Source organism: Lipophrys pholis (assembly GCF_963383615.2).
Source record: "Lipophrys pholis genome assembly, chromosome: 16".
NCBI classification, from domain to species: domain Eukaryota; kingdom Metazoa; phylum Chordata; class Actinopteri; order Blenniiformes; family Blenniidae; genus Lipophrys; species Lipophrys pholis.
Window position 1 is genome coordinate 26,046,475 of NC_137634.1, and position 27,666 is coordinate 26,074,140.

Below are 27,666 nucleotides of genomic sequence, written 5' to 3' on the forward strand. Positions count from 1 at the left end.
ATAGACGATTCCCAGTTAGACGATTCCCAGATAGACGATTCTCAGATAGATGACTAAGTAAATTATTAATAAGTGAATTATTTGTATCATTTCAGTGACCTAGAGTGAATAGTAATGTATTTTTACACATAAAGACACATAGATTCTTTGAAAAGGTAGCGGGAAGAAAAAAAAAAAAGCATGTCGGACTAAAAACACATGTTTTATAAAGACAAAAAGTAGAGCAACAACGGCCAGGGAAAGAAAAAATAAATAAAAAGCTGGGTCCCGATGTCGGACTAAAAACATGTGTTATATAAAGACACATAAAGTAGCTCAGCAGTGGCCGCCTCCCCTCTTTATGTGTAAAAATACAATACTATTCACCCGAGGTCACTGAAATGTCACAAATAATTCACTTATTATAATAAGTTGTCTAAATGAGAATAGTCTATCTGGGAATCGTCTATCTGGAAAATCAACACTATCATCTAACTGGGAATCGTCTATCTGGGATGACACCCGATCTCCATTGTGGCGTAAACGGACACCCATAACACAACGAAAGGTTTCACTTGAAATCGTTGCCGTGTCATAACTGCTGTTTCTGGTTCAAATCTGAACAGATGGGTCGCGTTCCTTCACGTTTTTCTACAAGCTGTGATGTCACAGCATTATTGACGTGATCACCACAACAACAAAAAGCAGATAGGTACACAAAGGTCAGGTCACCTTTCTTGTAACATTCAGACAAATGCTGTCCTGAAGGAAGATCCCTCGTCTCTGTACCTCACAATTTATATTCAACACAAGCCACTTACTCTTTGGTAGTTGGTGTGTTTCCATGACAACAGTTGCATTATAACAATGTTTAAACAACATAATTGAGCCATTTTGGCATTCGGCATTCCGACACAATACCAACTCTGGAGGCCAGACAGGTTCGCTGAGCCAGCTCACAAAGCCAATTAAAGATGTTTACACCAGCCCTGAGTCACTGAGTTACTGGGTCGCCGGGTCAGTTTGAAAACTTTCGTTGACATACAGTTCATCAAGTGTGTTAAAAACAAACCCATTGCTTTGGTCAGTTTCAGAACATGACGGCGGCATTACATCATCATGAGGATCTGCATGAACTTTAAGGCCCCGTTTCCATGACGTTTCACGTGACAACACCTAATCCGTTTGAAAAAAGGAGTGTTTACACTGCAGCAGCGGATACTCAGACAACGATGTAGTTACTATGTCGGGCCACAGGAGGGCACTGTTGCTTGATTTTGTAATGAAACCACACAGACATGTGCAGAGAACAAAAGGCTATAAACCTGAAGAAAATGGAGAGAACCTGACATTCGTATGGTCTGATGACACATCAGATGCTATCAGGGAGAGTCTCAACTATAAAACTACTGATCTGGAGGATAAAACTAGAATATGGACCCACTACGGGTCCGCCATGTTTGTTTACGACTGGATGAGCAGAAGGAAGGGGGGGGGGGGGGGGGGGGGGGGGGGGGGGGGGAGGGAGGGGGAGAGATGTGCACATGCGCGGTAAGAGCGTTCGTAGCCTCTGGTAATCTCTGCAGGAGGGAATAGCGACCGTGAAAAAATCTTTCCACCTTGGAAACCGGTATAAAAACTTTGCCGACACAGTGAATCCACACACTGGTGTCGTGTAAAAGTCCCCCCCCCCCAAAAGTGAAGAAAGTAGACACGGGTTGCTTATATGACATTATGTTTTCAATTTCTGTTTTGCAGCTGTTAGATTTTGGTAGTTGGCATTAAAGCTTAAACTCGTAGTCGTTGTTGTGTACACGGGGCCTAAAAGTCTTTACCTGAGATGGGCTGCCACAACAACAGCCTGAATGGGTTGGAATGGATTCTACACTTTCAAAACACAGCGGCTACGTTCCTGGAGGATCTGCAGCTGGTGAGAGATGTTTCAGAGTGTAAAATACCTCTCACCACTGAGGTGTTTAACTAGCAGGACCCAGTCTTCGCCTCGGTTTTTGTCTGCTGCAAATAAAGTCATGCTGAATAAAGCATCCTAACCAAAGGAAGAGATGTATAGTGTAGCCATAAGAACCATTGTTATTTATGTGTTGCTCCAGGGACATGTCAGTGTGCAACACCCGGGATACCCGACGAGCTGAATGTATCTTCAACTGCAGAAGTTAAAAAATAAATGTTCTTCATCTGTCGGGTGAAAACAAGACGAGTCTGAAGTTTTACTGTGAGTCACTCTTAAACTCACCCAGAAAAGAAAGCTGTGATATATCATCTTATTGTTGCAGGAATCTTATGTGATGATTGTTCAGCTTAAGGGCGTGTTTACACAACAATGATTTCACTCAAAACTTTTGTTGGGATCTGGGTGTCTGTTGACACAAAACTTGAGCTCGGAGCCTCTGTAAAGGAAACTTTGTGGAAACGGCTACCAAGGTGGAACATTTTGAAAATGCTCAGGCTTCGTCATGTAGAAAACATGTAGCAGCAGCAGAGCAGCAGCAGAAACAGTTTGGGATTATTTGGGGCATTGCTTACGGCCCAAACATTGACTTGTTCTTTCTTCATGATGTATATTCACGCCTGGACACTAGTTGAGGCTGCTGACAAGCATGCAGATGACTCACAGTTTGGATAACTCATCCAATATACTTCATATGCTCCTTCAATGTCTATTTTTTCTTTTTTGGGGGTGGGGGGTGGGGGGTGGGGAGGGGAGTAGTGGTGTTGACATTGTAATTATCCGCCATCAGTGATGACTCTTCAGGTGATTGCAAAATCATTAAGACGATGCTCCGGCAGATGTTTGTGTCTATTTGCCTAATGAGCAGGGAGGATGGCGAGCGGCTTTGCTTTGGCGTTTGTATGAACCTGGAATGTGACAGATCAACTTATAGTGTCGGTACTTCACTGAAGTGATGGGTTACTTCTTTAGAGAGTCATAAAGACAAAGCTGTCCACACTGGGTGTAATGATGAATGAAAACATCTGCTCATGCAGTGGGAGGAAGATGCTCTATAATCCGGATGTTAGAGGAGGAAGATTCTCTATAATCTGGATGTTATACAAGGAAGAAGCTCTATAATCTGGATGTTAAGTTCAGGTGGCGGCTTGTTACTAGGGGGCGCTAGGGTGCCACCCCATCATAATTGCAGGAAAAATTTATAGACACAGTAAACATAAATTACGTAGTAAAAAGTAATTGTCACATCTGGTCACTCCTAAAATGTGTCTGACTTTTGATTTTTCAGCATTCCCATTTCCTACCGAGTTTATTTAGGGTTGTTTATTTGTGTGGACCTAAAGACATACGTTTCAATATGTTTCAATGGCGGGGCGTCGGCCAAATGAGTGTGTATGTGTGTTCTTAAACTTTTGGCTTCCATGTGACTTAATTCTGGTCTCTAATTGGCTACTTAAAGATTCTCTTCGGCCAATCAATGCTTTTTGTGTCCTTCTTCATCCAATCTGATTGATTCATCATGACACTTGTCAATCAAAGTCACGCCCCTGGCAGCGTATACGTGCTTGTGTGACTGTCACTCAAACATACAGACGCAAACTGAAGAATGGGACAGCGACCAGAAAAGGAGACGATGGCGGCGGAAAAAGAAAATTCAGTCACTAATTTACAAAAAAAGTCCTGTCACAAGGTGTTCGCTGGAGAAAAAAAAAGTGGATAAAGGAGCTTGGACCGGACCAACCAGACTCAAAGATCCAGCAGCAGGCAGGTGACCGAGGACGGAGTTCCACCTGGGACTTCTTCCGCATTGTTTATGCTGAACACCAGCTGGATTAGAAGTGAGCGATGCTTTTTATTGCTTTACCTGTCTGCTTTTTCAAAGCACCGAAGCTTTGTGGAAAACAATGGGAGTAAGGGACCTGAAACAACTCTGAAAGTAGCTGGAGCCATCTCGACAACAGCATGAAGCTGAAGTTTTTGGGCAGATTTAGCATTGCTGAACAATCAGGTGAGGGCTATAGAGTTAGCATTAGAAGACACAACGAAGAATCCTCACAAACTATCCAGAACAGTAGACTGACTGCGCGGGGCCTTTGAGCTGGCTTTACGTGGCCATGGTGAGAGAGAGAGCTCTGTTAACCCTGGGGTAGTTCCTGGGTTGGTGGATTGTGTTGCCTCTCTGGATGGAGCTTTGAGAGAGCACCTTGAGAACGCCACTGTCTTTAAGGGTTCTTCAAAAACTGTTCAAAAGGAGCTCCTGGACTGTTTGCTGTCTGGAACAAGGGAGCAAACAATCAAAGAAGCTCAAAAGAGTGTTTTTTTGTATCAATCCAGGCAGATGAGACCACAGATGTTTCAACACAGTCCCAACTTGTGCTTCTACTGCCTCCATTGATGACAAACACAACGTGCAGGAAAGAGTTTTGAGTTCATTCCTCTGCAGTCGGCGACCTCCGAGTCCATTGCTACTGCGTTAAGAGGATCCTGAGGATCAGTAAAGTAAGCTCGTCTGCCGGGCGTATGATGGAGTCAGTGGGATGAGGGGTGCCACTGCAGATGTTCAGAGAAAAACCAGATGTGTACCCAAATACCCGCTATATCCACTGCTCTGCACATCGACTCAACCTGATCATGCGGCAGGCCACCGCTCACGTTTCCAAGGTGAGAATCTTTTTCTCTGACCTCTGTGGATTTGCCAGCTTCTTTTCCAGATCACCCAGACCTACAGCTGTTCTTGATAAACTCGTGGCCCGTAGACCACCGACATCCAGCAATGTCAGATGGAACTTTCACGGCCGAGCCACCAACACTGTTTGAACACTGAGAGGATCTCATTCAGTGTTTTGAGAACAAACGAGACTCAGGTGACTTTGACACCTTTACCATCAGAGAGGCGGGAGCCATGGCCATGCTGCTGCAACGTCAGAACTTTCAGTTCTTTCTGGAACTTTTTCACCACATCATGCCACATGTGGACCTCCTCCATGCCAAGCTCCAGAAGAAGAACAGAGATTCTGTTCTCATTAAAGGGAGCGTCCGGCAGTTTGAGCAGGACAGACAAAACATCAGGTCATAAGTATTCCTGTTAGTATTATGGTCATCACTATTTACATGATCTGTTTTCCCCTTTTTGATTATAATCATGATTTATCCTTCACGGAAATTCTCTCCATTCCATGGGTGAGGAAAGCAGTGGCGCTCTGCCAGCAAAGAGACGTGGGGTACTCAGTTCAGAGGATCGTCAAAGGGTTGCAGAGGAGGTGAGGCTATGTTGTAGAAATCTGTCATAGTCCATGTTTATTTGGAGGTTGTAATATTTGTTAGAGCAGAAATGTACTTTGAAATACCATTTTAAATATATCCTTGTCATTTTGCAGAGATGTTACAGCCTATCACCCAATCAGCACTATTTTGTCAGGGTTTTCTTTATGACGATGAAAACAATTCAAAATTATATCAAATCATATCACAATTGCAGTAGTCAAAATAACTGCAAGATTGTTTTTTTTTCCAAAATCATGCAGCAACAGAGGGTAACAGTGTCACCAAAACTGCCTAAATGAATTACATATACATTTTGTTCTCTATGTGTTTTTGTGTTTATTCTCTGTGTAGGTCTGCAACACCATTCTGGGACACCAGGGAGCGCTTCTCCTTCACAGACCATCTTGTTGCAGGGGGACAGGTTTGAGGAACACCACAGGTCACTTCCTGAAGCTGTTCCTCAGAGCTCTGTGAAGGCCGACCCAATGCTGAATGGAAGCAAGCAGAAGACAGAACTTGGTCTCATCTACAGCAAAGAAGAGTCCAGAGTCTGTTGTGGTGCTGTGGACCTTTTCCAGCTCTTCATGGAGAACAATGTTGAAGAGGTCTAACAAACTCGAACTCTTTGAAAGATCCTCCCCACCACACCATGACCACAGCAGAAGCTGAGAGGTGCTTCTCAACCTTGAAGAGAGTAAAAGCTTTTCTCAGAAACACCATGACCCAGGAGAGGCTTCATGCTCTGGCCATGCTCTCCGTGGAAAAGACTCTTGTTCGGGAAATGACAGATTTCAATCAGAAAGTGATTGAAAGATGTGCTGGCCTGAAGGAGAGGAGAGCAGAAGTTATGTTTAAGTAGTTTATTGTTATGTTGTAATACCCCCCCCTCCCAAATCTTTTTACCACCAGCCGCCACTGGGTTCAACAGCATTTCTCCCACGATTCAACAGCCTCCTGCTTTCAGCTTCTGTTTTTAGGGTTTATACATTCTGGTTTCTCAATCTTCAACCTGCTTCGTCTACTGGAGGATTATTTGGATCTGCACACATCAGGCTGAAGGCAGAGTGCACTGAGCAGGTCACAGAGGGACACGCAGACACAAACAATCCCCTCGGAACAAGTTAGACTCGTCTCGTCTGGACTGGAAACAAGGACGGAACAAAGTCACACCACCGGACACTTTTCTGTCGGCTGTTTGCAAAGTTTTGGCTTCGTTCCATCATAAGCAAAAAAACAAATCCTTGCAAGTACTTGTTTAAAGCCTCCATATCTGAAAGTAACGTGCGATCATGTTTGATGTTTTCTGGGTGAGAACAGATGAAGATTTAATGTTTAACCCTCGAAGGAAGTAGAGCTGAACTCATTTGCACGACAGGGTCGCCAACCAAACCACGGCTGCTTTTATTTGAGGGAGTCGCGACATCTCTCTGCTGTCGCCTCTGATTACGTTTTAACATGCTGTACAACATATAGAGGTATATTTCTGTTGGCATGAATTAGGATTGGTTCCTTTCAGACTGACCTTTTTGCTCTCAACATTAATATTTGTGATATTTTGTTCTCGAATCTAAAACCTCTTCAGCTTAAGAGAGAAGCACACAGGCAAAACATCACAAAGCTGTCACAGCACGCACCGCACCACAACACAGAGAAATGCATTGTGGGATAGGTATTTTATACAGACTTAACGCTGTCACACAGCATGTTAGATTAAATTAATCCAAAGCTCCCACAGGAATCATGAAACGAAGTGCCGGACCAGACGTGGCCCACGGGCCTCGAGTTTCACATCTTTCATAAGTAAAATTTTGAAATCCCTATATTCTACGTTACAAAGCAACAAGGATGTTGTCTAATTCAAGATTGAGGCCCCATTTACATGACAAGGTTTCAAGTGAAAAGGCATTGATATCAAGTAACATTTAGCATCCAGTGGTTGTTAATTAATCTGATTGGAGCTGCTTTGTTTAATGTGATTAAAAAAATAAGTAAAAACTCTTAACCATAATTATCTGGTTTTGAGTGAGATCTGAAAGATTCTGTGGATTTTGCTTCAATATTTTCTGCTTTGAATGTTTTGTAATGATGCTTTGATTGTAAAAAAAAAAATGAAAAAGAAAGAAATCTAAAAATTGAGCATGTGTCTGGTTACATTGCAAAAAAAAAACAGCACCCACTAGTGGCCCAGCATGCTAACTACATCATTTTCAGTGTTCCTGCCATTTCCGTGTAAACGTGAAACTTTTCTGAAACAAAACGCCAAAGTTACTCTTGACAATTGAAGGGTTACCGAGGTTAAACAGTTTTGAGGTTTTAAAATGGATCTTTTGGTATTTTTGGAGTAAAAAACAGAGCTGATTCATAAATAGCCACTGTGAAGAAGAGTGAGAGTGAAAATCAGTCTTTCAGTACAAAAGCGAGCAGAGCGATCATTTTGTGGCCGATGATATTGATTCCCACACACACTTCACACTACACCAACAAGAACATTACGAAACCCTATGTTGTGATGGCTGGAAACAAAAGAACAAGAAAAAAAAAAACCCTAGTGCTATAAAGGTCAGCTCTCCCAGTGATGAAGGGCTGTTTTCACAGATTAGGAGAATGTATTTCTGCCTCTCTTTCTCCCTGCTGGGTGAAATCCTGCTCGGCTTGCAGAGGTCGGATGGCAACATCTGCCAGGTCCGAGCCCCACCCCCCACTCTCCGCCTCCCCCCCTCTGCCCTCTGCCCTCCTGTCCACTCTGGATTAGCGCAGGCCTAAGTCCCCCCCGCTGCACACCGCTCTGCGTGGATTAACTCCCACAGAAGCTGCACTGCTGTCACACATTAACCTGTCATCACATGGGCCTTGTACACAAAATTCCTCCATAGAGGGATGCTGGAGACGAATGACCCGGAGAAGCATCGACATGTTGATCTGAGGAAGGCGCTCATCTTCTACACAATTCTGTTTGACTAATGTACCAGTGATGCACACATCCTGATACCGATTTATTTATAATTACTGAATGGAGTACTCATTAAAGCTGAAGAGAACGATAGATCGTACAACACCAGCAACTTAATCACCAGCAGTAATCCCGATCTCGCTCAGTAGTGCATACTGCATGCTAAAGAGTTTCGGAAGCTCACATACTGAAATAAAAACTTTCAAGTTTAAATTTACAATAGTAAATAATGTTGGTCCTTCAAGAAAAAGGTAGGGAACCACTGTTCTATATTGCATAACCTAAAGCCGCCGTTCCACCGTGTATTATGTGTCGGAGTGAGGCGCAATGGGCGGTTACGGTACGGCAAAGTGCACACAGGACCAACTCTGTCGCGCGGTCCCACCACAGAAAGTACGGTAAACATGCAGGCGGGGTTGTGAACGACTTGGAGATGCGTCCGATGAAGAACACGGAAGTGGACGGCGGCCGTCCGAGTTCTCTGTGAATCAGGTTAAACTTTCTCATCGTGAACAGCACCGTCCTCCTCCTGTTCCTGAGAGGAGCATCTGTATCTCGTTAAAAGACCACGATGTTGTGTCGGGCGCTGACTTTTCAATAAGTCCAGTTAACATATCAACCATTGAGCACAAAGCGACATGTGTAACAACAACTGCTGGGTTTACAGCTGATGAAATGATGAAATGATGAAATATTGAGGGCGAGTTGAGAGTGTCGATCGTCACTACCAATCAGCAGACGGCTGCGTTGTCGCTCCTCCTCACAGACCCGTTCCTCGGGGCGAGGTACCTCAATAGAGGGGGAGCGGAAAATCGTACGGAGGTCGTGGATTCTTTCCGTGCCATCCACAACTTTTCAGTGGGGCCACGGGAAAACCTGCCCCGCCCCGTGACACTCCGGCACAGAAAGTGCAATGGAACTGCGCCTTTAGTTAAGGGAGCTGGCGGGACCATGAGCTCCCTTAACTAAGTTGAGTAAAGCAGTATAGAGGATGGATGGAATTAGAAAGTGACACAGTTGCCCCCTTGCCTCTATTCAGACGATCATCTGCCTCCATTTTGCTGTCCAGCTCATGCAAGCGCATCCTGAAAAATGCTTCAGGTAGCAACAGCTTTCACTCTGCTCTCCTGGTTGGAGCGTCACATTTCACATTTTACTGGGAGTGAAAAACACGTCTTTGATTTACGTCGGCGTGTTTTTAATTTCCCATTTAGCACCGAGGCTCCAAAGACCTGTTGGACTGAAGGAATGGCATTCGGTGGAGGCTTTCACACACACACACACACACACACACACACACACACACACACACACACACACACACACACACACACACACACACACACACACACACACACACACACACACACACACACACACACACACACACACACACACACACACACACACACACACACACACACACACACACACACACACACACACACACACACACACACACACACACACACACCCTTTTGGAAAGTGTCACAGAAACAGACAATATGCGTCTTGCCTGTCTTGCCAACAGTGCCTTAAAGGTGCACACCAAAATAAAACACACAGAAAAACCTGCGACCAACGAGAAGACATGTGAACCGGTGAGCGTCTGATCAACAGCATGCAGCGAGCCACCTGCAGACACGGAGGAACGCTGGCATGCACCAGCTGACAGGCGTTTGCTCTGGGCAAATCACACATAGCATCCTTTCAGCTGGATGTGGAGGAGGGGGGAGGAAGAGGGAGGAAGGGGGTGCATTCTTCACAGCAGCAACAGTTGGCCGCCTGTCGGGAACGAGTTCGCTGCAGCACAGAGCGAGATGGATGAGGGGAACCGAGGGGAGGAAAGGTGAAAGAATCCTGCAGGTGGTGATGGAGAGGGGTGCCTGGCAACTGGTGGCAAAATAAGATAAGTAAGAATGAAAGCTGCACTCACTAGAGTCATCGGAGTCGTATCCCTCTACGTCGGGCTCCTCGTCCCTCCTGCTGGTCTGCACGGGGGCGGAGGCTCCGGCACAAGCCCGGTCCGGGTTATCCTCATTGGGCCGCTCAGGTCCAGCGGTGGAGGCAGCGGGGGAGGCAGCGGCTGAGGTGGCGGAGAGGGCAGAGCGCAGGGGCCCAATGTGGGGCACGGCAGGGGGGAGGCCCCGCGGGTACCGGGGGAAGTAGTCGGAGATCTGCTTGATGGGCTGGATGGGGCCAGGGCAGACGTCAATGGCCATGTGCTCCTGGATGCTGATGGTGGGCTTCTCGCCTTTGCGTTGTGTCATGCATGCGGTCCAGCCCGGAGCCCACTCCCCCCCCCAAAAAAATGATAAACAAGCCCAACCTCCTTTGTCCTCCCGGGGGTTTCTGGAGGAGGTGGAAGCTGCCGGGTGCACGGGGGTCCGGGTGAGGAGAGGACCACTCTACTGCTTCTCCTTTGCTGCTGCTACTGCTGCTGCGTCTGTTGCAGAGTGTCCTCAGACCCAGACCATGCTGTCTGACAGCCTCATACTGCTACCTCCTCCTGCTCTCTCCTCTCCGATACCACCACACTCTGCCACAGAGAGAGAGAGAGAGAGAGAGAGAGAGAGAGAGAGAGAGAGAGAGAGAGAGCAGGGATTAGAGAGGAGGGAGGGAGAGAGGGAGGGATCAGCTGATGTCACTGCCTAGCAACCGAGCTGTAAACAGGAACCGTCGGCAGAGCTTCATTAGGATATTAATCACATCCATCTGTCAGATCCACCCTGTACCGTGTGTGTGTGTGTGTGTGTGTGTGTGTGTGTGTGTGTGTGTGTGTGTGTGTGTGTGTGTGTGTGTGTGTGTGTGTGTGTGTGTGTGTGTGTGTGTGTGTGTGTGTGTGTTGAAGAGCATCTCATGAAGGACTACAATAAATTCAAATACCTGACAGACCTTTTCAAAACCGGCTCTGACAGCTGAAACTTCTGAGTTTAACAATAGTTCATGATTTCAAGGTTCTGTTTACATAGTTTTTGTGTTTTCATTTCAGAAAAGTTTACACTTTCTGAAAACAATGTATTTAACATGTTGGGCCACTAGCTGGTGCTGTTGTTAGTTTGTGTAATGAAACTACACACACACACGGCAGCAGAGAACCATCGGCTCTTAGCATTAACGACGGGAGAACCTAGACATTCTAGTGGACAGACGATCAAGATAGACAGACAGACAGACAGACAGACAGACAGACAGACAGACAGACAGACAGACAGACAGACAGACAGACAGACAGACAGACAGCGGCAGTGTGCAGTCTGCTCTGGGAGTCTCAATTCAGCTTTTATAGAGTTCAGAAAGGCCCCTCTAACATTACGGCATTATCCGAGGGCGCACCATTTTTTTGCCTTTGCAAACTGTTTATTCTCAATGAATTGTCAGTTCTGAAGCTCGTCTCTGAGCGCAGCAGCTAGACTGTCCCGGCTTCGAGAGTCTTTAGAGACCAACTGGCTGCCTTCTTCTCTTTAGTTTCACTTTCACTTCTGTGCTGTCATCAACCCAGTCTCATGGCCGCTCGTCAAATGGTCACAAAATGTAATTTATTTTTCGTGTTCTGTGGTACGTTTTGCCCCTTTTTTTCATGTTACCCTTAATAAATTTCAAACTAATACATTTCAATTGGACTTATTTTCGTGTCTGGGTCATGCTTCTCTCCCTACTAGACAGCGCGTAGACGGTGCATATGCTGTGATGCTTGTGTCTTTCTTTTCTTCCGACAATCAGGCATCAACTAATTTTACTGTATGGCCAGTCCACACTAACACTGACTATAAGTTCCTACTAAAGATGTGTGTATCCACACTGACAAGCATTAATATTTTGTGAAGACCTACTCTTAGCAGGTACCATGTGTTTAGCTGCATAGCAACTCCTTAAGCCTTCAAAGAGAAAAGGAAAAACAATCTCCAGGTATTTTCTGGATGAAGTGAAAATCATTGGTGATCTTGGTGGTTCTGTAGCGGAGCCGGTGGGGGGACAGGGTGCTGCTGGCCAAGACGCAGGGTTACTCAGGGGGACAGGGTGCTGCTGGCCAGGACCCAGGGTTCCTCAGGGGGACAGGGTGCTGCTGACCAGGACCCAGGGTTCCTCAGGGGGACAGGGTGCTGCTGGCCAGGACCCAAGGTTCCTCAGGGGGGGCAGGGTGCTGCCAGCCAGGACCCAGGGTTCCTCGGGGGGACAGGGTGCTGCCGGCCAGGACCCAGGGTTCCTCGGGGGGACAGGGTGCTGCCGGCCAGGACCCAGGGTTACTCGGGGGGACAGGGTGCTGCTGGCCAGGACCCAGGGTTCCTCAGGGGGACAGGGTGCTGCTGACCAGGACCCAGGGTTCCTCAGGGGGACAGGGTGCTGCTGACCAGGACCCAGGGTTCCTCAGGGGGACAGGGTGCTGCTGACCAGGACCCAGGGTTCCTCAGGGGGACAGGGTGCTGCTGACCAGGACCCAGGGTTCCTCAGGGGGACAGGGTGCTGCTGACCAGGACCCAGGGTTCCTCAGGGGGACAGGGTGCTGCTGGCGCCGGGAGACACCTCCAAACTGATAGCGGAAAAATAATGAAATGTCTGTGACTTGCTGCTGTATTTGTAAGGGTATATTGGTAAAGAAACTGGGAAAACAGTCGAGATTAGAGTATTCCATTTCATATTTTGATGGTTCATTGTGTGTGATTGTATAAATATATGTTTTAAGCTCAAGCTGTTCATTCAGTATGGTATTTAGCAGCAGTCTGTGACAGCTCGAATCCAGATGCAGAGCCGGAGTTTGACCTTTGACGACGCTCTGAACAACTGTTGCTAATACATATGAGCCTTCGCCGGCTGAGACGCCTCGTATCGCCGACTGAACCCAGTAAACATCAGAAGTGTTGCCAGCTCTAGTACTTCTCTACAAAAACTCCTCCGGTCGGTTGGTAGTTTAACGCTATTGGCTCCTTTGCGTTTGGGGGTAGGCTTACTCAAAGGTAAAAAGTTTAACGTTAATTAGCCAATAAGGGCTCACTACAAGCCCCCACCCCCTCTGCGGGGTGACGGCTCCAAGCCAGACGTGATTAGATTCTGGGTTGAAAAGTTTTCAAAACCTAATAAAGTGATGAAACAAGAGAAATAGAGTGAGACGTACAGCAGCCTTCAGTGGGAACAGTTTGCATTATAATCGCTACACTACTATGAACCAAAATCACTGCAGGTTCTGCGACAGTCCTGACGCTGATCGTCTTTCATCACCATGGCGACGGAGAGAGAAGCCGTTCTGAGATTGCTCTGAAAGCAATTCCAAAAATATCATTCATAGCCATTGTTATTTCTGACAAAATATTTGTTCTTTTACTCCGTTACATTGGGCCACGCTCTCATTGGTACATTCATTGTTCTGCAAATGAATAAAGTTCTAAAAAGAACAGATGCAGGAAAACGACGACAGGAAGATGTACTCTGATCGCAGCGATGGATAATCTGTAAGCGAGATGAGTCTGTGAATTGTTGTAAATTAGCTATTGACAGCGGATAATCTCAACTTCTGTGAGTGCGGTAAAAGTGGTCGGGGCGTCGTCACGGTCACCCAGGCAACGCGCTCAAATGCCCTAAAAATATTGTGGAAACGTAACGCAGAAATAAGAAACGGTCCTGCTTCACCGCCTCTGTTGGGCCCCTCCCCGCCCCTCCCGGCCCCTCCCCGCCCCTCCCCACCCCTCCCCGCCCCCCACACAGAGGCAGTTGGAGAAGGTGAGCAGCACGCCTACTTGAGGCTGTGTGCTCCGACCCCCGCCGCCCCCCGACCCCCCACCATGCCCACATGTGCTTTGTCTTGGAGATATGTTGTAATCTGTGTTGATGCTTTCAATGTGCTGAGGTGTTTTATTTCCTAATTACACACTGTGCTCTGTAAGGGAGCACAGTTTAATCTGCTTTTCGTTCTTCTCTCGTCGTCTCCCTTTTCCCCAAGTTTAAAATGAATTTCGTTGTACTTGTTGCAATGACAACAAAGTTGATTGATTGATTTTGCTCTCCATTCATGTGTTTGTCGTAATTTGCTTTTACACTACAACGTTTGGTAAGAAATTATCTGCAGGTTTACAAACCAGAAGAACTACATACCTCACAGGCTCTGCCATCACAGAGTGAGGAGCAGCTTTAAGGAAAAGTAGTTCTTTTTAAAAATGGCTGTTTCTCAGAAATGGGGATGTGGCATACAAAAGTTGGGGTGCCCTGGGGGGTTTGGCTAGGTAAGAAATACAGCTGATTGGTTAGAATTTAAAATTGGCATTGACAATTTGGGGAAATCTATCATGTTTTGTGTCGTCCCCTGTGGGTGAACATGCCAAACCACAGCACAGCAGCTAGAATGAGTCAGGAGTTTTATATATAACACTTTATTTCATGCTTGTATCTCATTTAGAAGCAGAGTTAAAGGACTCTCATCCAAAAACTTTATAAACTGTCATCTCCCGAAATAACAAGAGAAACATTTTAGTCATAGTTTTAAGAGAATTCAATTGAATACTCAACCACACCTACACAAGTGCTGGACAAGCGCCTATCATTTAGAAATTGAATATGTAGCTCTCCTCACGACCATGGACACAGATTCTGTTTTTTGGAACGGGCGTTTATTATCATAACTTCTTGGTGAGTACCAGAACGCCGTGAGAACTACAACCACCACAAAAATGAAAAGTATAAACATGTGAAAATGCACATCGTACGGCTCAAATTACATAAATATACAAACTTATGATGAAACAGCCCCGATTTTGATAGATACACCCACCCCCCCAACACAGACACAGACACTCACACACTCACACACTTGGGGGGGGGGGGGCGGTATCGATGCCTCTCACCCCCCCAGGCCGCCAGCCCAGCCCCCATCCGGCCACCATGAGATCCCATTCTACACTAATCTAACAACGAATGGGGAAGGAGCGCCGCACCTCAGCCCCCCCACGAGCACCACACCTGAGGGAGCGCGCCCCCCGCATTCCAGCCGCACTAACCCCGAGCCGGGGCGAGACCCCAGCGGGAGGTGCTGGGGTGAGCCACATCTCCCGCCCCCCCCACCCCCCCCCCCCCCACCCTGTGGAGTGTTGGATGCATGTCGGAGTGTGTCTTTGTGTTTTGTCAAGTTCTCATTGTGTCTGTACTTAACGTTGTAATGAAGTTATCATTGTGTCTGTACTTAACGTTGTAATGAAGTTATCATTGTGTCTGTACTTAACGTCGTAATGAAGTTCTCATTGTGTCTGTACTTAACGCTGTAGTGAAGTTCTCATTGTGTCTGTACTTAACGTCTCAGTGAAGTTCTCATTGTGTCTGTACTTAACGTTGTAATGAAGTTATCATTGTGTCTGTACTTAACGTTGTAATGAAGTTCTCATTGTGTCTGTACTTAACGTCTCAGTGAAGTTCTCATTGTGTCTGTACTTAACGTCTCAGTGAAGTTCTCATTGTGTCTGTACTTAACGCTGTAGTGAAGTTCTCATTGTGTCTGTACTTAACGCTGTAATGAAGTTCTCATTGTATCTGTACTTAACGTCTCAGTGAAGTTCTCATTGTGTCTGTACTTAACGTCTCAGTGAAGTTCTCATTGTATCTGTACTTAACGTCTCAGTGAAGTTCTCATTGTGTCTGTACTTAACGTTGTAGTGAAGTTCTCATTGTGTCTGTACTTAACGTCTCAGTGAAGTTCTCATTGTGTCTGTACTTAACGCTGTAATGAAGTTCTCATTGTGTCTGTACTTAACGCTGTAATGAAGTTCTCATTGTGTCTGTACTTAACGTCTCAGTGAAGTTCTAATTGTATCTGTACTTAACGTTGTAGTGAAGTTCTCATTGTGTCTGTACTTAACGCCTCAGTGAAGTTCTCATTGTATCTGTACTTAACGTCTCAGTGAAGTTCTCATTGTATCTGTACTTAACGTCTCAGTGAAGTTCTCATTGTGTCTGTACATAACGTCTCAGTGAAGTTCTAATTGTATCTGTACTTAACGTTGTAGTGAAGTTCTCATTGTGTCTGTACTTAACGCTGTAATGAAGTTCTCATTGTATCTGTACTTAACGTCTCAGTGAAGTTCTCATTGTATCTGTACTTAACGTCTCAGTGAAGTTCTCATTGTGTCTGTACTTAACGCTGTAATGAAGTTCTCATTGTGTCTGTACTTAACGTCTCAGTGAAGTTCTAATTGTATCTGTACTTAACGTTGTAGTGAAGTTCTCATTGTGTCTGTACTTAACGTCTCAGTGAAGTTCTCATTGTATCTGTACTTAACGTCTCAGTGAAGTTCTCATTGTATCTGTACTTAACGTCTCAGTGAAGTTCTCATTGTGTCTGTACTTAACGTCTCAGTGAAGTTCTCATTGTGTCTGTACATAACGTCTCAGTGAAGTTCTCATTGTATCTGTACTTAACGTCTCAGTGAAGTTCTCATTGTGTCTGTACTTAACGTCTCAGTGAAGTTCTCATTGTGTCTGTACTTAACGTCTCAGTGAAGTTATCATTGTGTCTGTACTTAACGTCTCAGTGAAGTTCTCATTGTGTCTGTACTTAACGTCTCAGTGAAGTTATCATTGTGTCTGTACTTAACGCTGTAATGAAGTTCTCATTGTGTCTGTACTTAACGTCTCAGTGAAGTTCTCATTGTGTCTGTACTTAACGTCTCAGTGAAGTTCTCATTGTGTCTGTACTTAACGCTGTAATGAAGTTCTCATTGTGTCTGTACTTAACGTCTCAGTGAAGTTCTAATTGTATCTGTACTTAACGTTGTAGTGAAGTTTTCATTGTGTCTGTACTTAACGTCTCAGTGAAGTTCTCATTGTATCTGTACTTAACGTCTCAGTGAAGTTCTCATTGTATCTGTACTTAACGTCTCAGTGAAGTTCTCATTGTGTCTGTACTTAACGTCTCAGTGAAGTTCTCATTGTGTCTGTACTTAACGCTGTAGTGAAGTTATTATTGTGTCTGTACTTACCGCTGTAATGAAGTTATCATTGTGTCTGTACATAACGTCTCAGTGAAGTTCTCATTGTGTCTGTACTTAACGTCTCAGTGAAGTTCTCATTGTGTCTGTACTTAACGTCTCAGTGAAGTTCTCATTGTGTCTGTACATAACGTCTCAGTGAAGTTCTCATTGTGTCTGTACTTAACGCTGTAGTGAAGTTATTATTGTGTCTGTACTTACCGCTGTAATGAAGTTCTCATTGTGTCTGTACTTAACGTCTCAGTGAAGTTCTCATTGTGTCTGTACTTAACGTCTCAGTGAAGTTCTCATTGTGTCTGTACATAACGTCTCAGTGAAGTTCTCATTGTGTCTGTACTTAACGCTGTAGTGAAGTTATTATTGTGTCTGTACTTACCGCTGTAATGAAGTTCTCATTGTGTCTGTACTTAACGTTGTAGTGAAGTTCTCATTGTGTCTGTACTTAACGTCTCAGTGAAGTTCTCATTGTGTCTGTACTTAACGTCTCAGTGAAGTTCTCATTGTGTCTCTACATAACGTCTCAGTGAAGTTCTCATTGTGTCTGTACTTAACGCTGTAGTGAAGTTATTATTGTGTCTGTACTTACCGCTGTAATGAAGTTCTCATTGTGTCTGTACTTAACGTCTCAGTGAAGTTCTCATTGTGTCTGTACTTAACGCTGTAATGAAGTTCTCATTGTGTCTGTACTTAACGCTGTAATGAAGTTCTCATTGTGTCTGTACTTAACGCTGTAATGAAGTTATCATTGTGTCTGTACTTAACGCTGTAATGAAGTTCTCATTGTGTCTGTACTTAACGCTGTAATGAAGTTCTCATTGTGTCTGTACTTAACGCTGTAATGAAGTTCTCATTGTGTCTGTACTTAACGCTGTAATGAAGTTATCATTGTGTCTGTACTTAACGCTGTAGTGAAGTTCTCATTGTGTCTGTACTTAACGTCTCAGTAAAGTCCACACCCTGGAGTTTGGTGACGGTGGAAGCAGAGTAGAGATCGGAGCGGTGGATCGGAGCGGTGGATCGGAGCGGTGGATCGGAGCGGCGTTGCCGATACATAATTTTAACAAACAAAACTCAAAGCAAAAGAAAAGAAAAGAAAAACTGGTATTAATGTTTGTTTGTTTACATTTCTCTATTAAACAGAACAACTAGTGAATCACTCACATGTCCTCCTCAGGCTGTGTCTCCATGGTTGTTTTCATTCAGCTTCCTGGGCTCAACAGCAGTTTGATAAGGAGGAGCTGTGGAGTGAACTCACCTTCTCTGTTTCACTTATTCCATCCATTGTATTCCGTAATTTATCTATTTTGTTTTTAAGTTTAAATTTAAAATAAATTGTTGAATTTATTACCACTAAAATAGTCTCTAACCAAGTTTAGTACTCAGCTTCCGGTCTTTAGAAGTTATCATTCACACATTAGTTTTGGAGCTTTAGGAGGCTGCTGTTTGTTTTGGTTTTAGGTTCCATGTTCTCTATTCCGAGGCTGTTCAGTGTGGTGAGGTGTCCCCTACACACACACTGGACTGTCTGTGTCTTCTGTCTGTACTGCAAAAGTACTGAAGGAAGACAACATTTTTAAAACTCAAAATGACTGATTTATTAATAATAAGACTCTAAATCACCCAAAACACCTCAAATCAAACAAGCAAATCATAATTGTCTAAACAGCTGTACTGAAAGAAACATTTGAAAAAGGCAATAAGTCAAATTGTCTAAAAAGTCTAAAAGTTTGTGAATGTTTCCAGTATTTTTCAGGCAGAAAGAGGAATATCTGTCTCTCTCGGTGGCCCTTGTTCACTCTGTGTATGAACCATGAGGAGCGTTCATGATATGAGCCCCCCCCCCCCCCCCCCCCCCCACCCCCCCCACTCTCTCTCCTTCTCCTGTCACCAGTCAGTCTGTCAGAGTCTCAAATTAACTGTTACTTCTTATTTTTGAATTATTGTAAAAGAAAGTCAAGCTTTTTAGATTCATTTGAATCGTACTTCACATCACTTCTCATATTAGTTGCCCCCCCCCCCCCTTTCAGGACTTACTCATTGCGTTCTTTAAGAATATTTTCATACTCTCTCCCTCCAGCGGCCGCCGGTTTGTATGCAAATTACTTCCTGAGCAACCGGGCCAGTCAGTGTGTTTCCATGTCCTGTGTGGCCCCACAGTAAATATACTTTACACAGTAAATGTACTTCACACTGAGACACCGCTGGATATCTACCACCCAACTTTAGTACCAGAAAAAACTGAAGAACTCACATTCACCCAGTTCTCATTCACGCCAGTGTTCACCAACACTCTTGAAATCTTTAACGTCCGGGACAACGTTTTTTTATTCCTGTCGTCTTCTTACAGGGACTCTGGCCTATTCAGCATTAAGGAAAGTAGACCAAATATTGTTTGTCCATAATATTATATTCGCCTTTACCTCCCTGAAACAGGGTAACCTTGAATACCGATACCTAGCAAGTAGAAGTTTGACCCGATATTATTTGTCTGGAATAAGCTGGTATTCACTTTGACCTCACTGTGCAGCCTTACTCACCCTATGGACGGATGTCCACACCGTCCCTTCCACACAAGAGGATCTTTCATACAAAAGAGAACTCACTCAGTCTCAGTTGATCCTGGATCCGTCTCTGTTTGTTTACTGTTGTTGGGATTCCGTCCCCCTCTCACCTCCAGTGGATCCGTCCTACAACAATTCAGCTGGAGGACGTTTTGTAGGAAAAGCCTGAGCGGCACGTTTCAGCTCCGATTCTGGAGACGAGAGGGACGTTGGAATCCGGCTCCAAGGACCAAGTTGTCAGGAGAATTTTCCTAGTAAGAAAACCTCATGGAGACAGAAAACACAGGAATCAGACTGAGAGCCGTTTGAGAAAGTTTAAGACAATTGTATTACATTATTCTTGCAAGAAGAGACAAAGTCACAGACCAACCTCTGCATGATTGTCCAGGAGCTTGTCTCACTCTGAAGTCAGACAGTTCCTTCTTAAAGGCAGGAATTGTTTTGAGTCTGCATTGAAGGACACCAAAAGCAGCACAGAGGTTTGAACAGTGCTGACACAGGTCATCTTTGAACACAGACGGCAAAATTACATGTCATTCTTTATGAGACAAAACAAGATTTCCATAACAGCAATCCTCTTGGTACATCCAGGAAAAACACAAAATTACAGCTGTGTATTGGGTGTTAGCTGATGTCCCCTCATTGCTCAGATCTGAGCTAAACTCAATCTTCTTAGCAATTCAGTGCAAGGCTGAGGATGTGAAGAGATTGGGTTACAGTGCTGTGTTGGAGCCACTGCTCAAAGATCTCGTGTACTTAGAGGAGGATGGACTGTATGTTCCAGCACTGGGCAAAAGAGTCAAAGGCACAGTGTTTAGTGTGGTTGCAGACAATCTCAGTGCCCATTCTTTGGAAGGGATTTGTTGAGAGCTTTTCCAGTTCATACGTCTCCAGATTTTGTCTCGGTGAAAAGTCAGTTTCAAGATGGAGAAGTGAGAGCAGGGGCATTTCCACCAAGAACGAAAGAACAACACACACTGCATATTCAGGCTGTACAGGTGAATGATAGTGTGATGCATGTGTATGGAGTGAAGAGAGTGTGCACTAACGGCAAAACTGAAATATTTTGATGTTTTGTCTGGGTATCCACCTGATGCATTGCATGTTCTCTTTGAAGGTATAGTGGCCCTGGAAATAGCACTGTGCCTCAGAGTATTCATTCAGAAACTTCACTCTCAGATAAAACCGATGCACCACAGCCTGTCTCTGTGAACTTTGCCACACGGAAAAGTGTGGGCGGCAATGCCCACGAGAATTGGACTTTGCTGCGACTCCTGCCACTCAAGGTTGGAGCGAAAATCCCTGAAGGTGAACCTGCATGGGAAGAGCTTCTTGTGCTCAGAGACATTGTTGAGCTTATTGTAAACCCAGTCCACATAGAGAAGACCATTTGCTTCCTGGATAGTAAGATATCTGAGCATAAATACAGGTTTCTCATGGTTTTCCCGGAGCAACGCCTCATCCCAAAACACCATTTCCTGGAACATCATCTAGAACTGATCAGGGTTTATGGTCCTCTGGTGTCACTGTGGACAATGTGGTTTGAGGCAAAGCACAGCTTTTTTAAGCGTGTTGTCAGACATACTCGTAGCTTTAGAAATATTCTGCGGTCACTCACCATGAAGCATCCGTTGTTGCTTGCTTATAACCAACATGATTCCAGAGCGGTCAGACCTCTACGACAAGCTACAACACTGTCTACAGTGGATGTTAGTGTGCTAAGAGAGGATATCCAAGAAGCACTGCTGGCTAAATTTCCTGGTGAGACATGTGTCCAGATAGCCAAATGTGTGTGTTACAGGGGCACCAAGCACACCAGTGGAATGATCTTAGCTTATGGTTCCACTGGTGGTCTGGTTGATCCAAATTGTGGTTGTGAAGGGGAGCGTTGGATTTATTGTGAAAGGTCTGACTACTTGGTCAGTTGAGCATCTGAGGAGCTATGTGCTTGAGAAAAATGGTCCTGTGAAAGTCATAGAGCCAGCTGAGCTATCAGATATGTTCCCCTTAACTCATTGGCTGCCATTGACGAGTTTGACGAGTATAATGTATCGTAACGCTCACTGCCATTGACGACTTTTTAATTTTTTTACACAGCGGGCTGTAGAAATGTCTGGCGCACCTGATGAATGAGCCTTTATACTGAGACATTACCTGTAATGATTAATTGATGCCACTAGAATGCAGTATTGCGCGATCGGTGGGGTCAAAAGTCTGCCGAGAGGCGGAAGTGTGTGGAGTGTTTGGAGAACATGGTGTGAGCAGGTAGCGTAGCGGCGGGAGTTAGCATTAGCGAGAGATAGCGGTTTAGAGAGAGACAGGATAGCAAGAGACATGGCGAAGAAGGGCGGTTATAAACAGTTAACACTGTGGGAGAGTTTGACCCGCGGATCGGTGAGTGAGGTTGAGAGGGGAGATAGCGGAGATCCAGGTGAGGGTCCATCTGGGGAGCCAGCGTTGCGGGGAGGAAGACCGCGGCGCCGGGAGACACCTGGTGCCTCACGGAGCGTATCACCGGCTGGCTCGAGTGACGCGGGCTCTTACAGCGAACCAGATCCGGATTCCTCAGATGAGTGGTTGCCATCTGGATCCAGCAGAGACTCATCTCCAGAAGCTCCAGAAAGAGCTGAAGGTAAGAACTTGCTAAGTTGCCTATCATATGCAAACTTGAAAGGAGGGGAGGCGTGGAAACTCGCAGAAGTAAAGATAAATCCTTCTCATACCACTGTAAATATTATTTGTTTGTATATTGTCCTGGTATAGTGATATACATATTCCTATTATTTACAGGTGGTGCAAGAAGAGGTTCCTGTGCTAAGAGAGGTAAATAAACTTATTTCTATTCTTGCACATCACATGGCAATATAATATACCATAGTATAGTATAATATAGTATATACTATTAGTATAATATAGTAATTGTATTTTTCAAATTTACAGCCCGTTCATCAAGCAGAGGCTGTGGGGAAGATGGCTGGCAGGAGGACGAGTGGGAGCCAAATCAGTTGCCCTTCACAGGAGCGCCTGGACCCCAGGGAGCTGCTGCGGAGCTGGATTCAGCTGATCCAGCTGATTTTCTGGAGCTGTTCGTGACGGAGGAGCTGCTCCAACACATCGTGGCTCAAACCAACCTCTATGCCAGCCAGTATTTGGAGGCCAACCCAGACCCTTTGCCCCACAGCCGGAGTAACAGGTGGAAGAAGCTCTCTGTCCCTGAACTCAAAAGGTTCTTGGGACTCAGTTTCATCACTGGTTACCTCAAAAAGCCAAGCGCTGAGATGTACTGGTCAATGGATGAGCTTGATGCTACGCCATACTTTTCAAAGATAATGTCAAGGAACAGGTACCAACTTATCTGGAGGTTCCTACATTATAATGACAATAGGTCACAGGATGCTAATGACAAAATGTACAAAGTCCGCCCTGTATTAGATTACCTGGTCACTAAATTCAAGGAGTTGTACAATCCAGGGAAGAACATTTGCATCGATGAGGGGATGATGCTTTGGCGAGGGCGCCTGGCTTTTAGAGTTTACAACCCTCAAAAGCCAGTCAAATATGGGATTAAATCCTACATCCTTTGTGACTCAGCCGCAGGGTACTGCCACAACATGCACCCCTATGTTGGGACAAGCTCCACACTGGAGGACACGGTCTTCTCCCTCCTGGATCGTCTCCAAGGCCGAGGACACACACCTTTCATGGACAATTTCTACAATTCCGTGTCACTCAGTGAACATTTACTCATAAAAAAAACAAATGTGTGTGGAACAATTAGAAAAAATCGGGGGGAACCAAACATCATAAAAGAGGTCACAAAAACTCAGGTTGGAGACAGGATTGTGCGACACAATGGTGATGGTGGTGGCGTGGCAGGACAAGAGGCTGGTCAAGATGGTGACGACCTGTCACCACGATGCCATGGAGAGGGTTGAAGTGTGGCAGAAGGGAGCGAAGCAGAAGGTGCCAAAGTGGAAGCCAGCGTGTGTTGTGGCATACAACACATCCATGAACGGGGTGGATAAACTGGACCAAAACGTGGCCTACTACCCCTTCATCAGACGGTCACTGAATTGGTCAAAAAAATTTGTGGCCTATCTCTTTCAGCTGGCAATTTTCAATGCCTTCATCCTGTTCAGAGCCAGACATCATACGAGAGGAGAGAGCAAACACCTCTTGCAGTTTCTCAAGAGTGTTGCAAGATCGTGGACGTCAAGGAGGCAGGAGGGAGGAGGAGGAGGAGGAGAAGGAGATGTTGCTGCTGTTGTGGGGGCTGTCTTGGGTGCGCACAACACCAGGGCTCCTTATATGGTTGACCCAGAGAGCAGGCTGGATGGACAAACAAAAAGGCACAAGATGGAACACCTGATGGCCACCAGCAAGAAGGAGAGACCGACGAGAAGATGTCGGGTGTGTGCACGCAGGGGTCTTCGCAAGGAGACCAACAAGTGGTGCGCAGCGTGTCGTGTTCCCTTGCACACAGGAGACTGTTTCACCTTCTACCACACAAAGCCGAACTACTGGGCCTGGGAGGATTGAAAAAGCACACACTCTCACACACACACACTCTAACACGCACACTCACACACACACTCTAACACGCACAGTCACACACACAAACTCAATCACACACTCTTCACAAACTCACACGCACGCACAAACTCACTCACTCACTCACACACTCACTTTTTTTCTAGTTTATACATTTCTAGTTCTATTATCTATTTTTCTGTTGTTTCAAAATTTGTGTACTTTTTGAGATGGTTTAAAAAAGTTGCATTTTCTGTTTTGTGAATAAATTTCCAAAAATTTGCCATCAAAAGTATTTTTTCTGAGTCATGTTTTTATAATTTATATATTGGAAAAGGTGTTAAGATGTGTGAGGAGTCACTAAAGCAACAAAAATGCATATAAAAGTCACTTTTCTGCTTGATAAGTTCCTGTTTACAAAAGCTTGTTTTCTCTATTTTTTGGTCAGAAGCAGGTGTTTTGGGTGAAACTTTGCTATGTTCTACGGCAGATTGCTCATGAACGGTAAAAGGTAGAAACAAACAGTTTTTTCCAGATGAAAGCAGAGATCCTAATCTTTAATTTGATGCCCTTGGTTTTACATAGTCTAACAAAATGCATATTCTGTGGCCCTTCAAAGTTGGGTCAAATCCCCTGAAAACGCTGGCAGAACGCACTTCCCAAAGCTGAAAATGCCTGGCAGTCAGTGAGTTAATATCTTACATCTTTGGTGGGACAAGCATTATGACTCTGAAGCGCAGCATTTATGTTCCATAGATGTCCATATTTTGTGAAGACTGTCAGATGAAATGATTCAAACTTGCATTACGCAGACTCCCTACTGTGTTCAGACTTGGCATGGGACGGAACTGAGGCTCAAGCGCAGACAGCAAAACAGGAGACACAGAATTTGGTACACGGATTTATTTGAACCAAAAGAAGAGCGGGAACAAAAAAAACTACTAAGGCAAAAACTAATACTAAGAAGTAAACAGAAAACGATCAGGAAACTCCTGACGGAAAAGCTACTAGAAAAGGTAATTACAACAAAGCAGGCTCGGGGGGGGGCTAAACTAACTGCGTAAAACATAAGGTACAAACGATCGCAGCCAAAGAGGACGGGCGGAGGAGTCTGGCACAGGAGTGGGGAGAATCGGCTGAAGAGTGGGACGGTTAGAGGGAATCGTAGTTCCAGGCAGGCAGGCAGGAGGCAGACAGGAATCCAGCGACGAGGAGGGCCAGAATGAAGTCGATTACGGTTTGGCGTCGGTTCGTGGTCAGCCGGGGTTTATATAGAGGTGCAGGTGGGAAGGCCACTCCCCGCTGCAGCTGGAAGCAGTTGAGTTGATTGGAGGTGAGAGGTCATGCCCATGAGGCAGGGAGGCCACCAGATGGTGCCAACTGACCAAATTAGGGTTGAGAAGTGGAGGGCATGACAGACTTGGCATGCACAGTAAATGTGTTCTTTTTTTTTACACCTAGAGGTCAAATATAATCTGCTCTTAACATTATTCACCATTTAGCTGTTACTAAAAATTACTGAAACATGTTGTTGTGTAAAGGAGGCATAATGTCAGAACTGGCTCATCTTCAAGTGATCCTTGCTGATCATGATGTCATAAAAAATGTCCTACCATGTGGAATCCCTGAGACAGTGGATGACCTTCACTCAGTCATTTGTGAGGCATTTTCCATTGCCAGAGACTTCAGTATTCACTATAAAGATGTTGACTTTGGTGAGTGTTTCACCCTTGTTTCTACAACTGACCTCAAGGATAAGGACACAATCAAAGTTGTGTTTATCCAGGACCGGGAGCCTGCAATAACTTTAACCTTAACTGATGTGACCAACATGACTGGTCAGCCTTGTGAGGAGCACAATGATGATGACACCGCACCTGTGTCAACCAATGACACACTGATTCTTTCATCTGAAGATATTCCAGGCCACCGCTCCCAGCGCTGGCATGCTCAGTTTTCAATTCCCAACTTTTCTGGCCTCACAGAGATCCAAATTCAGTCAGCCAATGAGCGCTTCAAAACATATGGGATTCTTCTCCCCACAAAAGATTTAATTCCACTACTCCCAGACATCCTTGGAAAACTAGCGGATGCTATTTATGAGTACACCGCTTATCCATCTAGTCTGCAGATCAGTGAGGTTGCAATGGCCCTCACTCAAAAGCATCCCTGCCTCAAAGGACCAGGTTCTTTTAATGGGTCCTATGGATGGGCACAGTGCCTAAAATATAAGATGAACAATTTCAGAAGCAAACTTCGAGGTCTCGGCTACCCTGAAGTTAAGGTGAACTCGCTCAACAAACAAACATGGAAACAAACACATGACTAGTATCCGGCAAAGACTGAAAAAAACAAAGAAGGCTGAGGTGAACTTCCTACCCCCTCATGCTCAAGGTGAGACTACTGCAAGTTTGGAAGAACAGAGAGTGGAGCTCCTAAGTGAAATGAAGAAAAAGGACAACTCCAAGGAGGTAGCTCAGAAAATGGCCAAGATGTTCAGCCTTCGTCGGGAGGAAATAGTGAAAGAGGTCCATGCCATCAGTTACTGCATGGAGCAAGTACAGGTGAGATAAAAAAATGTTTATTAAACTATTGTTTTTTTGTACTGTGGAGTAATACAATGAGGATACATGTCCACATTTATTTAAATTGTCATTATCAATTGTTTATGCTTGGTGCATGTTTGGTCCTTCATACTGGTGCCCTGTAGATAAATGAAGAATTTAAAAGGATAACAACAGTTAGCTTTGAATCAACCTTTCCGGCCAAGCTTGACCAATGCACCCTGAAATCGATGGCCTTGACCCAATGAAAAGGAGGAGCTGCAGGCCTGAAGATAAGGCACATTTAGGACATGCTTCTTGAGGTATAATGATTAACTTTATTATGAATAGACCTTTATTTTAAATACATGTTTCTGCCTTACTGTTTCATGTAAATTGTCAAGATGGCGGCTATGGACGAGGTCAATTGCATATTTGCAGAATTTGCACAATTGCTGGCAGATTCAGAAACCTCTGGGCTCGGTCCCTAACTAACACTCGTTTTTTATGCCCCATTTCAACTCAGCGGTCCGGCATGGATCAATACAGTTTGGTACGGTTTGGTTGGGTAAAGCCTGAACCCGTTTGCGCTTCCCCAGCCAACCATGCCCTATTTGGTAGGCGCCGTGTTAGCCGGATGTCGATAGCTGCGTCAGCTACATAATAGCGTCACATGATAGTAGCTAATCGCTAACAGCTAACCCGCTAATAAATTCAACAAAGGAGAAAAACGCGACACAAACAAAGACCAACGATGGAAGACATCCAGCAATTCCTCTACTTTGTCATTGGCATGAGGCTCTTTATTACAAAACTCAGTCCAGTTTTGTTTCAGAGAAGGCTGTGTGCAGCGAGGAGAAATACAGACGAATAAACAATCGACCGTGTATTTAAAAATGGCGGG

General features: G+C 45.0%; 1 protein-coding gene across 1 annotated transcript in view; it reads right to left on the reverse strand.

Moving 5' to 3' along the window:
- Positions 1 to 10,693, reverse strand: part of doc2b (double C2-like domains, beta) — a 180,913-nt gene extending 170,220 nt beyond the window's left edge. Inside the window, exon 1 of the mRNA XM_080482677.1 lies at positions 10,099 to 10,693. Within this exon, the coding sequence (XP_080338803.1) occupies positions 10,099 to 10,432 (334 nt within the window). The 5' untranslated portion in view covers positions 10,433 to 10,693. The remainder of the gene's footprint in view (positions 1 to 10,098) is intronic.
- Between the last annotated feature and the right edge of the window lie 16,973 nt (positions 10,694 to 27,666).